The sequence below is a fragment of the Hylobates moloch genome, unplaced genomic scaffold (genome assembly GCF_009828535.3).
Source record: "Hylobates moloch isolate HMO894 unplaced genomic scaffold, HMol_V3 SCAFFOLD_18, whole genome shotgun sequence".
Classification (NCBI taxonomy): domain Eukaryota; kingdom Metazoa; phylum Chordata; class Mammalia; order Primates; family Hylobatidae; genus Hylobates; species Hylobates moloch.
This window is the reverse complement of record NW_026652293.1, coordinates 60681510-60695656: the sequence shown is the minus strand read 5'-3', so window position 1 is coordinate 60695656 and position 14147 is coordinate 60681510. Positions and strand designations below refer to the sequence as shown.

Here is a 14147-nt window from a genome sequence, read left to right as displayed (position 1 = left end):
TAGTAAACTTTTTTTTCCTAAAAAGTGCTGCTTTTCATTTAAATTTATTTATATAGAGTTGTACACTCTCTCGTGTGGTTTCTTACCTTCTCTCAGTTGGTGGATCATTTTCACTTGTCATTTCTCATTTTGTGTATTTTTGTTCTCATGTCCTATCTTGGGTAGGTTAGTGACCTCCCCAACCCCTGTCCACTGTTTGATATTTTCCAAGGAGCAGACTTTTGAAATATGAGTTTTCGGTGCTTTTCTGACTTGGGGCTCCTTCATGCTTCTATCGTGTTTGTTCCTTGCTTGTGTCTACTTTCAGCTCAGGTTACCCCCCAACACACTTTTTTTTTTTTCAATTGGCTGTTTAAATGTCTGCAGCTGTTTTATATGTACAGGTGAAGGCACGTAAGCAATGACCTTTCCTTGGGCCTGGGCTTTGACCACATCCCACAGATACAGAGGAGTGTGTCTGTGTCATCGCCGCTCTGTTTCTGGAAAGAGCTGATTCGGCCTGTGCTTCTCCTTTCCTGAGAGCCTCAGGAAGGGTGATAGTACCTCCTTTCTGTGCATGGAAGAGGACAACGACTCCGGCAGGGGCAGAAGGAGCCACACAGGTGATCTCAGAGGCTTGCTTTGTAAATATTTAATGATCTCATCAAATCTCAGGTGCACTCTGCCCAAGCTGGGTTCTCCCTGGCCAGCCCCTCTCCCCCTTCCCTTTTTTCTTTTGTACACTTGCTCATCACCTCCTGGACTCAGCATCCACCCCCGGGATAGGTGGCCCTTGCCTGCTTCAGAGAGACCAGGACAGGAGATGCTTAGGGGTCTGGAGGCAGCTGGGCTGGGGCAGGGTGTGCAGCCGTGAGAATGCTAGAGTGGGTATCCTGACCTCACAGCACTGACCAGCCAGCCAGCATGGCCACAAGGATGCTGAGAGTGGCCCCCAGAGCTGGAGAGAGAGCAGGGGCTGGCTGAGCAGGAGTGGGCGTGATTTCTATGTTATAACATATCCATTTTGAGAAATAGGAAACACTGGCATACACTCCAGGGTACAGAGGGTTGGAGCAGCCTCGGCCCCAGCTCACAATTCCAATCTGCAACCAGCTGCGGTTGAATTCACAGACAAGTGGGCCCCCGGAGTCGCCCTAGAAAGGAAGAGAGAGTTTTTTGTGAACTGGGAGTCCCAGGCCTGCTGCCTCCTGCACCTGTCCCCCAGGGTGCAAGGGGGTGGCTGTGCAGACCCTGCTGGAAGGGGCCAGTGCCCCCCTCTCTCCCAGCCTCCCTACTGGCTGCAACACAGCCCAGAGCTGCTGGAGAGGCCTGCTGCGGGCATGTGGCGTTCACACATTGTCATACATCGCCCCGCTCAGCTCGGGGCATGGCTGCGGGGCTCCCGCTAGTCAGTGGGAGGCCAGAGTGGGGTTCCCTGGGGTCCACAGGCACAGGGCACCTGTGACCTCTGTCTCATGGACCAGGAGGGGCACACCTCACACACGGTCTTAACGTTCAGGATGTCCCCAGCACACAGCATGTCGGGCATGATGTAGGACATGTGTCCGTAGAGCAGGCGGCACCAGGGCTCCGGGATCAGCGGGAGCTGCACCTCCTGCAGCTCGTCTGAGGTCTCACCTGTGGGAGGAGGGCTCCCGTGAAGGGGCAGCACCTGCCTCGGGTGGAGTGGGGGGATCCCTGCCCTACAGTGGACACCAAGGGGACAGCCCATGGAGAGGGGCCCCACTACACATAGGAAGGAGCCCTGATGACACATGGGGATGAGTCCCACCACACATAGGGAGGAGTCCTGACCACACGTAGGGAGGAGCCCCACCACACATAGGGAGGAGTCCTGACCACACATAGGGAGGCACCCCACTAAACATAGGGAGGAGCTCCACCACACATAGGGAAGAGCCCCACTACACATAGAGAGGAGCCCCACTACACACAGGAAGAAGCCCCATTACACATAGGGAGGAGCCCCACCACACATAGGGAAGAGTCCTGACCACACATACGGAGGAGCCCCACTGCACATGGTGAGGAGTCCCACCATACACAGGGAGGAGCCCTGAACACTCAGAGGGAGGAGCCCCACCAAATGAGGAGGAGCCCTCACCACACATAGGGAGGAGCTCCATCACACAGTGAGGAGTCCTGACAACACATAGGGAGGATCCCACCACACATAGGGAGGAGCCCCACCGCACACAGGGAAGAGCCCCACTATACATAGGGAGGAGTTTTGACCACACATAGGGAGGAGCTCCACCATACATAGGGAGGAGCCCCACCACACAGGTAGGAGTCCTGACCACACATAGGGAGGAGTCTCACCACACATAGAGAGGAACACTGACCACTCAGAGGAAGGAGCCCTACCACACGTAGGGAGAAGCTTTGCCCACTCACAGGGAGAAAACCTCACTACTCATGGAGGGTAGGGGAGGAATCCTTAACCACAGACAGGGAGTAACCCCAATGACCCATGAGTGAAGTCCTGACCACAGATGGGGAGGAGCCCAGGTCTCACTGGGGAGGATCCCCACCACATATTGAAGGAACACTAACCCTAAGCCTAACCCCTAGCCCTAACCCCAATCCTGTGTTTGGTTTCCTGAATATTTCTATCGAAAAAGAAACAAGTATAAAAGTTAAAACAAAAGATGTCAGACAGAGTAAGAGAGTGTTCCAAGAAGAGTCAAATCAGGACAGAACAGTCTGGGGAGTTGAAAGTAACACGAGGTTTTTGTGTTTGTTTTGTTGTTGTTGTTACTGTTGTTTTGAGACAGGGTCTCACTCTGTTGCCCAGGCTGGAGTGCAGTGGTACAATCTTGGCTCACTGCAACCTCCACCTCCCAAGTAGCTGGGATTACAGGTGTGCACCACCACACCTGGCTAATTTTTATATTTTTAGTAGAGATAGGGTTTCACCTTGTCGGCCAGGCTGGTCTTGAACTCCTGACCTTAGGTGATCCACCTGTCTCGGCCTCCCAAAGTGCTGGGATTGCAGGCCTGAGCCACTGTGCTTGGTTGGTTTTTTGTTTGTTTGATATATATCTTTTTAGATGGAGTTTCACTCTTATTGCCCAGGCTGGAGTGCAATGCAATGGTGTGATCTTGGCTCACTGCAACCTCCACCTCCCAGGTTCAAGCGATTCTCCTGCCTCAGACTCCCGAGTTGCTGGGATCACAGGCATGTGCCACCACACCCGGCTAATTTTGTATTTTTAGTAGAGACGGGGTTTCTCCATGTTGGTCAGGCTGGTCTCGAACTCCTGACCTCAGGTGATTCGCCCATCTCAGCCTCCCAAAGTGCTGGGATTACAGGCGTGAGCCACCACGCCCAGCTGGTTTTGTGTGTGTGTGTGTGTGTGTGTATGTGTGTTCAAAGATTTGTTGGGTGTGGCAGAATGGGAGAAGAAGGAAAATGAAAAAGGAAATATGTGTTGTTGTGGAATTGGATATCATGTAATATCATCTAAGTGACCCAAATAAATATGAGGGCTACTTTTCAGTTACGTTTGGTTTCCTGGCCTTGACTGGGGCACCATAAACCAAGTCTTGCGGGCTGCGGCTCACTTATGCATCCTGGAGCCCTGTGCTACATTATGTATGGATGGCTTTTTTACTAATTCTGCCAAGAGAGGGCTACACATGTCTCATAGAAAGGGCAAGGCTATTCCTAGTGTCCGTCTCAGGGTGCTGGGAAAATACAAAGGCCCGTCCTCATTAGAGACGGTGAAGTCTACTGCTCCTTTGATCAAGGTTGGAGCTTTCCAATCTGTGGGCTGTCGCTCCTGAGGGCAACGGATTCTCTGCAAAGGCCTGAGAATCCATGGATATACTTACCATGACTTGTCTGTTAAAGATGCATGGTAAGAAGTTCCCTCAGAGGCCGGCATGGTGGCTCACACCTGTAATCCCAGCACTTTGGGAGGCCGAGGCGGGTGGATCACCTGAGGCTGGGAGTTCGAGACCACCCTGACCAATATGGAGAAACCCCGTCTCTACTAAAAATACAAAATTAGTCAGGTGTGGTACCCCATGCCTGTAATCCCAGCTACTCAGGAGGCTGAGGCAGGAGAATCGCTAGAACCCGGGAGGCGGAGGTTGCGGTGAGCCGGAGATCGCGCCATTGCACTCTGGCCTGAGCAACAAGAGTGAAACTCCATCACAAAAAAAAAAAAAAAAAAAAAAAAAAAGAAGTTCCCTCAGAAGAGGAGAGGTGGAAGGCTAGATGGGGCAGGGCCACAAAAGCAGATACGTTATTGTCAATGCTCTAGTTTCCCTGTTGGATTGGTGTACATATTATTATAAGCAAGCAAACACTGAAAAAGCACCATGCAGGAACCAATGTAAATTTTTTTTGATCTGAGAATTAGAATGAATCCAATTCTGTGCCCCAAACAAATAGAGATAGACAGACACCAGACATATGAAATGGCATTCAGTGTCTAAGAAGGGAGAGAGGGTGGAGCTGAATTTGGGAAAGCTTTCCTGGAATGAGAGTACCTTGAAGCATGGATATGACTTGGGCCTACAGATCATAGACGGACCTGCAGGCACCACTCGCCTGCCCTGCTGCTGTAGTTGGGCATGTTAAAATCCAACTCCAAATGTTCGAGGTGGGCCTAATGGGAGGCATTTTGGTCCTGGGGGGCACATCCCTCACGAATAGGTTAGTGCTGTGGAGGTGGGGGGAATGAGTTCTCATTCTATTAGCTTCCAACAGAGAGCTGGTTGTTAAAAGGAGCCTGGGAACTCCCTTCCCCTCTGGCCATGTGGTCCCTTCCCCTTCCCCATGAGTGGAAGCAGCCTGAGGCCCTGAAGCAGATGCCAGCACCATGCTTCATGTACAGCCTACAGAACCCTGAGCCAAACAAACCTCTTTTCTAGAAACTACCCAGCCTCAGGTATTCCTTTACAGCAACGCAAATGGACTAAGACAACTGCCTGCCCACATGCCCTGGCAGAGAGGAGGAGGATGCACACATTTGTGAGATGGAGCTGGAGATTGAGGGCTGTTACTGGGAGGTGGGTGGTCCTGGTTTTGGGTGAACTGAATTTGGGCATTGGGTCAACCCTTTCCTGGTTGTGGTTAAAAATGAAAGACTAATGAAAAATGTGGTCAACGATTACTGGATTTAAAGCAGCATTCATGCCAATGTAATGTATAGAAGAAAAATACAGAACAAAAGTATAAGGGGTTAAAGAAGAAAATGGAGTTACACTATTTAAAGTGTTTGTACTGCTGAGTAGTAAAATACAAGTTCAGGGGAAATGAACTGCACTAGTGGGTCCCCTTCCCCGCCTTTCCCACATGGGTGCCCTTGCCATATGTCTTGCGGTTCCTCTCATCGAGATGCGGTGTCACATTTCACCAGTCCTTGGATCTGAATTTTGCCACGGACATGGTTTGGTCAATGGGATTTAAGCAGGGGCTTGGAAAAGTGCTTGTTTCTCACTGTCTTGAATCTTCACCACTGCTGAGGGGTGCAGCCAGGCCAGCCTGCTGGATGGAGACAGTTGCATGGGGCAGAGTCCAGCCCCCCAGCTCAGGCTATCCCAGGCCAGCCAGCAGCCCGATGGGAGAAGCTCAGACCAACCAGAAGAACCCACAGGTTACATCACCGACCCACAACTGCCTGAGCTCAGTAAAGGCCCATTGCTGGGTGAACCAGGGCTGCTCACTCTTTATAATGCAGCATTCTTGTGGCAATAGATAAAATGATACAGAAATGGTATCTAGGAGTTAGAGGCTTCTCTAAAATACCAAAAACGTGGTCTTGGTTTTGGAAGCTGGTGGCTAGCAGCACTCACAGTAGAATCTGGAAAAATGAAGGGAAAACTGATATAGGAGGTTGGGAAGATGGTGGCTTGGGGGATGAAGTGGCACAAACTGTTGCTGATGGAGACATGGAAGGTACAAAATATGTTTAATGAACTTGAGAGACTTTGCAAGGTGACTTCCAGGCTGAATGATGAAAGCCAAGTGGCTGGTTCTAGCTGAGGATAAGGCACTACAGAAAAGAGAGGAACTCGAAAGAGAAGATGCCAATTTTCAAACAACTGTAGAGGACACACAGTGAAGAAGGGGCGAGCAAACTCCGTAAGGGACCAAAGAGTAGACACTGTAGGCTCTGCAGGCCGTCTCAGCTCTGCAGCCACTGCTCCACTCTCCTGTTGTGGAATGGAAAGAGCCAGAGACAATATGTAAATAAACAGGCATGTATATGCTGGAAGAAAAATGTAGGGACACTGAATTTTGAGTTTTAAATAATTTTCATGTTTTATGAAATATTCTTCTTTTGGGATTTTTTTCCCCCAACCATTTAAAAGTGTAGGCTGGGTACACTGGCTCACCTGTAACCCCAGAATTTTGGGAGACTGAAGCAGGATGATCGCTTGAGCCCAGGAGTTCGAGACCAGCCTGGGCAACATAGTGAGACCCCCATCTCTACAAAAAATATAAAAATTAGCCGGGTGTGGTGGCACATGCCTATAGTCCCAGCTACCCAGGAGGCTGAAGTGGGAGGATTGCTTGAGCCTGGGAGTTTGAGGCTGCAGTGAGCTATGATCACCGCACTGCACTCTAGCCTAAGACCATGTCTCAAAATATAAAATAAGATTTTAAAAACAAAAGTGTAAAAACCATCCTAAGCTCACAGACAACGCAGAACCAAGCAATGGAATGGATCTGACTCCTCATCTATAGTTTACTGACCCCTGTAAGGCAGGGGCTGAGGTTTTCTGGGTTGGAAAATTAAACTGCCTCTGTTCACAAGTCTTTCTAGCTAGCAAAATATTCTCAAGATAAAGCCGAGGGGCAAAGAGAAAATCAAGCAAGACATGGCTCGGAATAAAGATCCGCTGAGGGTGTGGCTGTTGGCACCTGTGCTAAGTCCTAGGAAGAATTAAGAAAGTGCCTGGTAGACATCCTCTGCTGGATGTCAGTGACTCTAAGTACCCTCGGGGTGCTGTTCCTCAACAGTCTAACACACCCAAAAAGGCGGCAATGACATTTAGGAAGTGTTACCTCAAAAAGAGTGGTGGCACATCGAGGATGTCAGGAGAAGACATAGGAATCTGAGATCTGCACTTGTAAAACTGTCGCCAGTCTGAACTACAAGATGTTCACAGTCTCAAAAGGCCACTAAGCCCACAGGAAAGTCTGAGAAAGTTGCTCAAATGCAATACATATTAAAGACCTTTTAAAAATTTATTTTTCAGTTACACACCTTTTTTTTTTCCTTGAGACAGGGTCCTGCTCTGGTTACATACCTCTTTTTTCTTTGAGACAGGGTCTTGCTCTGTTACAGGCTGGAGTGCAGTGGTGTGATTATGGCTCACTGCAGCCTGGACCTCCTGAGCTCAAACCATCCTCCTGCCTCAGCCTCCCAAGTAGCTGGGACTACAGGTATGCACCTCCATGCCTGGCTAATCATTTTATTCTATTTCCTTTTTTGTAGGGATGGGGTCTCACTATGTTGTCCAGACTGGTCTCAAACTCCTGGCCTCAAGCAATCCTCCTACCTCAGCCTCACAAAGTGCTGGGATTACAGGCTTGAACCACTGCACCTGGCTCAGTTGCATACATTTAAACAGGGATGTGTTTTATTAAAGCATTCAGGCAACACTGACTTCCTTAGGGCTGGCAGGAAAGAAGCATAAAAATGCAAAACATTGTTGGCTGAACCTGAATGTATCCACGTTACCTCGCATGGACCAATTTGTGCTGCCAGAACACTTATTCCTTGGCATTAAAATGGAGCAGTAGAGCCAGGCATGGTGGCTCATGCCTGTAATCCCAGCACTTTGGGAGGCCAAGGCAGGTGGATCACTTGAGCCCAGGAGTTTGAGACCTGGGCCTGGGCAACATAGTAAGGCCCTAGCTCAATTTTTAAAAATAAAATAAAGAATTTTATTTGAAAAAAGAAATACAGATATTGCTTGTATTTACAATTATCATAGGCACACAAATTGGTGACATACTACAAAGTAATAGGAGTTTTCACATTATAATGGCCAAAACATCCATCTAACTTGCTCAAAGCAAACAAAACTTAAAGCTGAGTATGTAAGTCCTGTAGCTTAAGACATCCTGACATCATGACAAATAGACAGAATGAACATTTTTCAAAGCCTGCTTAAGGAGTAGCCAAGGAGACGAATGCAGAAGAAAGGATGTCTCAGGGAACAGGACCAAGAGCCATGGAAAACAATGGATCATTCGAAACCTTAGCAGGCATTTTGTAGAAATGAGGGGGCTGACTCCAAACACAAGTGGAAATGCAAAGGCTCCAGAGTGCCCGTGCTAGCCCTGACTACTAGACTACAACGCTCATCTGCAGCGGCGGTGCTCAGGAGAGGGCAATGGACAGCACCACAAGCCCGGCGGGGGCCACGCATGGAATCACAGCAGGCGTGACACCGCCACCAGCTGGCTCAAACTTGGCCTTTTCCTCACACCGTATGCAAAAATTAATTTCAGATGGATCTTATGCCTAAATATAAAAATTAAATTCAAAACGCTTCTAGAATAAATGTTGAAAATTATCTTTGTAAACTTACAATAGGCAAATCTTTATAAACAGAATATAAAAGACCCTATGTGTGAAACCAAAATATTAATATAAAAATAAATTGGACTTCATCAAAATCAAAAACTTTTTCCCATCAAAAGACACTACTAAGAAAATTAAAAGCTGGCCAGGTGCAATGGCTCCCGACTGTCATCCCAACACCTTGGGAGGCTGAGGTAGGAGGAACGCTTGAGGCCAGAAGTTTGAAACCAGTCTGGGAAACAGAGCAAGACCCCATCTCTAAAAAAGAAAAAGTAAACAAAAAAAGAAAATTACAAACCAAGCCACAGTCTGGTAGAAAATATTTGCAATACACGTTGAAGTACATGTATCCAGAATATATAAAGAACTCCTACAAGTCAGCAAACCTCAAGAAGAGGCTGTGACACACGAGTAGCGTAACTGAAATGAAAAAGATGGCACTACCAAGTATCGGCAAAGAGGTGCAGCAACTAGCGCTCTCCTACATTGCTCACGGGATTGAAAAATGGCATGACCACTTTAGAAACATATTTCGCAGTTTCCAATAAAGTTGAATTTATCCCTACACCACAGCCAACAGATTCTACCAAGCATAGACCCAAGATAAACAAGTATCTATATTCCCCAAAAGACTTGCACAGTAGTATCTGTTGCAGATTTGTTCACATGACCTAAACACTGATGGCAACCCAGACGTCTATTAGCAGGACTATGGAGAGAAGAAACTTTGCTGCGTGCAAACACTGAAAGAAGACACAACAGGAAAAGAAAGATGAGCAGCTGATATGGAAACAACATGAATGAATCTCAAAAACAGTAGTCAGAGAGAAAAGCTGGGCACAGAGGAATCCATGCTGTGTGATTTCATTAACGAAGTTTAAGAACAGGAAAAACTACTAAATGATGACAAAATTCAGAATAGTGGTTACCTTGGCAAGGCGGATTTGTCACCTGGGGAGACTGGAAGTTTTCTCTAGCGAGGAAATGTCCTTTATCTTGGAGGGTGGTGGTGGTGATGCAACAGGACTATTCATGTGTAAAAACTATCCAGGCATGGTGGCGCATGCCTGTAGTCCCAGCTCCTCTGAAGGCTGAGGCAGGAGGATCATTTGAGCCCAAGAGTTAGAGGCGGCAGTGAACTATGACTGTGCCACTGCACTCCAGCCTGGGTGACAGAGCAAGACCCTGCCACTAAAAGAATAAAATAAGATTAAATAAATATATAAATAAAATGTTTGTCTACACTGAAATATTTATGGATGAAATGTAGTGTCTGGAATTTGCTTTAAAAATTCATTGTAACTCCAATGTTACAGGAAATAAAATTTTAAAAAATGGAAAAAGAATATGTTAAAATAATTGAGCTGTATACTTAATATTTGTGGATTTTAGAGTTTGTAAACGATGTCTCAAATAAAAATGTAGAGTATAAAATAAAGGCATTCTCACATGAAAGATGAGAGTTTCCAATGAAAATTCTGTTATGGAAGCTTTTAATAAAAACTTTTTTGGCTTGGTGTGGTGGCTCACACCTGTAATCCCAGCACTTTGAGAAGCGGGAGGATCCCTTGAGGCCAGTCTGGGCAGTAAAATGAGACCCCCATCTCTACAAAAAATAAAGAAAATTACCTGGGTGTGGTGGTGCGTGCCTGTGGTCCCAGCTACTCAGGAGGCTGAGGAAGAAGGATCACTTAGAGCCCAGGAGGTTGGGGCTGCAATAAGCTGTGTTCATATTACTGCACTTCAGTCTGGGCAACAGAGCAAGACTTTGTCTCGAAAAAAAAAAAAGGTAAAAAACAAAAACAAAAAAAACCCTCTTTTATAACCAGAGTCTTGCTATGTTGCCCAGGCTTGTCTCAAACTCCTGGCCTTAAGCTATCCTCCTGCCACGGACTCCCAAAGTGCTAGGATTGCAGGCATGAGCCACCACACCTGGACAGCACTTTTTAAAAATCAAGGCAAAATTTACATTACATAAAATTAAGCATTTTAAAGCAGACAATTCAGTGGCATTTAGTACATTCACAATGCCATATAACCATTAACACCATCTAATTCCAAAACATTTTCATCAAGCCAAAAGTCACCCCAGACCCTGTCCTTGGTAGCCACCAATCTGTATTCCATCTGTATTATTTGCCTTTTCCAGATATTTCTTATACATTGAATCGCACAATATAGGACTTTTAGTGTCTGGCTTTTTCACTTAGCATTGTGTTTGTGAGACTCGACAGTGTTGTAGCACGTATTCCATTTTATGGTTGAAATACTTTTCCATCCTATGTTTATGCCCCAGTTTGTTTCATTTTCCCACTGTGGAACATGTGGGCTGTTTCCAGCTTTTGGCTACTGTGAATAGTTCTGCTATGAACACACATGTACATGTACTTGTTTGAACACTAGCCTTCAATCCTTTGAGTACATACCTAGCAGTGGAGTTGTTATGCATGGTAATTGGGCTATAGGGTAATTCTATGTTTAACTTTTTTTTTAGAGTTGAGGTCTTGCTATGTTGCCCAGGCTGATCTCAAACTCCTGGGCTCAAGCAATCCTCCTGCCTTGGCCTCTCAAAGTGCCGGGATTAAAGATGAGCAGTGCACTTGGCCTGTTTAACTTTTTGAGGAACTTCTAAACTGTTTCTGCAGGGAGTATGTCATTTTAAATTCCCACCAGCAATGAACAAGGGCTCTGCTTTCTCCACGCCCTTGCCAGTACCTGTTTTCCATTTGTTTGATTACAGCCATTTTAGCAAGGGATGAATGGACGCTGAGGTTCTGACTTGTGTTTCCTAATGACTAATGACGTGGAGCATCCTTGCATGGGCTTGTGGACCATTTACATGTTATTTTTGGAGAAATGTCAGTTCAAGTCTTCTGCCCATTTTTAAATTGGGTTGCTTGTCTTTTTGTTGAGTTGTAGGAGTTCTTTATATATTCTGGATACTAGGCTTTTATCAATTCATAATTTGAAAGTATTTTCTTCCATTCTTATCACTTTCTTGGTATTGTCTTTGATATACAAAAGTTTTTAATTTCAATGAAGCCCAATTTATCAATTTTTTTTTTAGACAATTTAGGTCTGTTACCTAGGCTGGAGTGCAGTCTTGGCTCACTGCAGCCTTGACCTGCTGAGCTCAGATAATCCTCCCACCACAGCCTCCTGAGTAGCTGGCACTACAGGCACTCGCCACCACGCCCAGCTAATTTTTTTTTTTTTTTTGAGACAGAGTCTTGCTCTGTTGCCCAGGCTGGAGTGCAGTGGTGCAATCTCGGCCCACTGCAACCTCTGCCTCCCGGATTCAAACGATTCTCCTGCCTCAGCCACATGAATACCTGGGATTACAGGTGCACACCATCACGCCCAGCTAATTTTTGTATTTTTTGTAGAGACTGAGTTTCACCATGTTGCCCTGGCTGGTCTCAAACTCCTAGGCTCAAGTAATCCACCCGCCTTGGCCTCCGAAACTGTTGAGATTATACACATGAGCCGCTACACCTGGCCAATTTATTTTGATGCTCATGTTTTTGTTGTATCTAAGAACCCATTGCCAAGTCCAAGGTCGTGATTTCTTGACCTATGTTTCTGTATTTGTTTCCTAGGGCTGCTGTCACAAAGTACCCCAAACTGGGCAGTTTCAAATGACAAAAAGTTTTTCTCTCACAGCTCTGCAGACCAGAAGTCTGACATTAAGGTGTCAGAAGGGCCAGGCTCCCTCTCAGGGGTCTCAGGGAGGATCCTTCTTTTCCTCTTCCTAGCTTCTTGCAGTTGCCAGAAATCCTTGGCATTCCGTGGCTGGCAGGTGCATGGCTCCAGTCTCTGCCTCTGTCATCACATGCACACTCAATGTCTGTGTCCCTTCTCCTTTTCCTATATGTACATCAGTCATATTGGATAAGGTCCCACCCTAACATCCTCATCTTAACTTGATTACATCTGCAAATAGCCTATTTCTAAAATGTCCCATTTATGACTACTGGGGGTGTCAACGTCAACATATCTTTTGGGGGACATAATTCAACCAACAACAGTTTTATTCTAAAATTTTATACTTTGAGTTGATGTACTTAGTCTTCAATAACTTCTGTGGTAAATTTTGTATGTGGTATGAAGTAAGGGTCCAACTTCATTCTTTTGTATGTGGTATGAAGTAAGGGTCCAACTTCATTCTTTTGTATGTGAATGTCTAGTACAATTTGTTGAACAGACTGTTCCTTCCCCATGGAATGGACTTGGCACCTTCGTTGAAAATGAACGGGCCAGTGATTCTGGACTCTCAATTCTATTCCATTGGTCTATATATCTCTCCTTACACCATAACCCATGATTTTGACTATTGCAGCTTCATGGTATATTTTGAAATCAGGAAGTATGAGTCCTTCAACGTTGCTTTTTTTTTTTTTGAGAAGGAGTCTTGCTCTTGTTGCCCAGGCTAGAGTGCAGTGGCACGATCTCGGCTCACTGCAACCTCTGCCTCCTTGGTTCAAGTGATTCTCCTGCCTCAACCTCCCAAGTAGCTGGGATTACAGGCGCCCACAACCACACCCGGCTAATTTTGTATTTTTAGTAGAGATGGCATTTCACCATGTTGGCCAGGCTGGTTTCAAACTCCTGACCTCAGGTGATCTGCCCACCTCTGCCTCCCAAAGTGCTGGGATTACAGACATGAGCTACTGCACTCGGCCATGTTGTTCTTTTTTAAGATTGTTTTAGCTATTTGTGGCCTCTTCTAATTACATATAAATTTGAAGATTGGCTTTCTTATTTCTGCAAAAAGGGGCATTGGTATCTTTATAAGGACTGTGTTTGTAGATCACTTTGGGTAATATTGTCATCTTAACAATATTAAGTCTCCCAATCCATGAACATCAGCTGTCTTTGCATTTATTTAGGTTTTCAAAAATTTCTTTCTGTAACGTTCTATAGTTTTCAATGTAGTTTTGTAGTTTTCATCTCCTTGGATACATTTATCATAGGTATATTTTGGTTTGGGTGCTATTGCAGATGGAACAATTTTCTTAATTTCCTTTTTGAATTGTTCACTGAGGTTGCATAGAAGCACAATTTATTTTTTTGTGTGTTGATTTTGTACCCTGCCACTTGGCTGGATTTTAAAAATTATCCATAGTTTTATTTTGTCGTTACTGTGTGTTTGTTTTCAGGATTCACTGGGATTTTCTATATATATAGGATCATGTCTTCTGCAAGTAGAGATAGTTTTACTTCTGCATTTCCAATTTGGACTTCTTTTATTTATTTTTCTCACCTAATTTGTCTGTCTAGAGCTTCTGGTATAATGTGGAATACCAGTGGTGAAAGCAGGCATCCTGATTTTGTTCCTGATCTTGGAGGGAAAGCTTTCAGTATTTAACCATTGTTATATTTCACCAGAATTAAATCAATATTAATCTGACTGGATTGTGATAAACAAAGCAAGCCCTACAACCACTGTTTAGAAAACATCTTTTGAAATATAGTCTAAAAAATCAAGGGAAGAATGAAAATGGCATACCAAAAGGCACTTTGTTAACATAAAAGAAGGCATGGAAAAATGAATACAGGAAAGAGAGTATATAGATATATAGAAAACATTTAGCA

At 45.4% G+C, this 14147-nt stretch overlaps 1 protein-coding gene across 1 annotated transcript in view; it reads right to left on the bottom strand.

Annotated features, from left to right (window-relative positions):
- Positions 1 to 703: 703 nt before the first annotated feature.
- PRSS38 (serine protease 38) overlaps positions 704 to 14147 on the bottom strand; it is a 29871-nt gene continuing 16427 nt past the window's right edge. Inside the window, exons 4-5 of the mRNA XM_032137706.2 lie at positions 1475 to 1617; positions 704 to 1133 (exon numbers count right to left, since the gene is read on the bottom strand). Of these exons, the coding sequence (XP_031993597.1) occupies positions 879 to 1133; positions 1475 to 1617 (398 nt within the window). The 3' untranslated portion in view covers positions 704 to 878. The remainder of the gene's footprint in view (positions 1134 to 1474; positions 1618 to 14147) is intronic.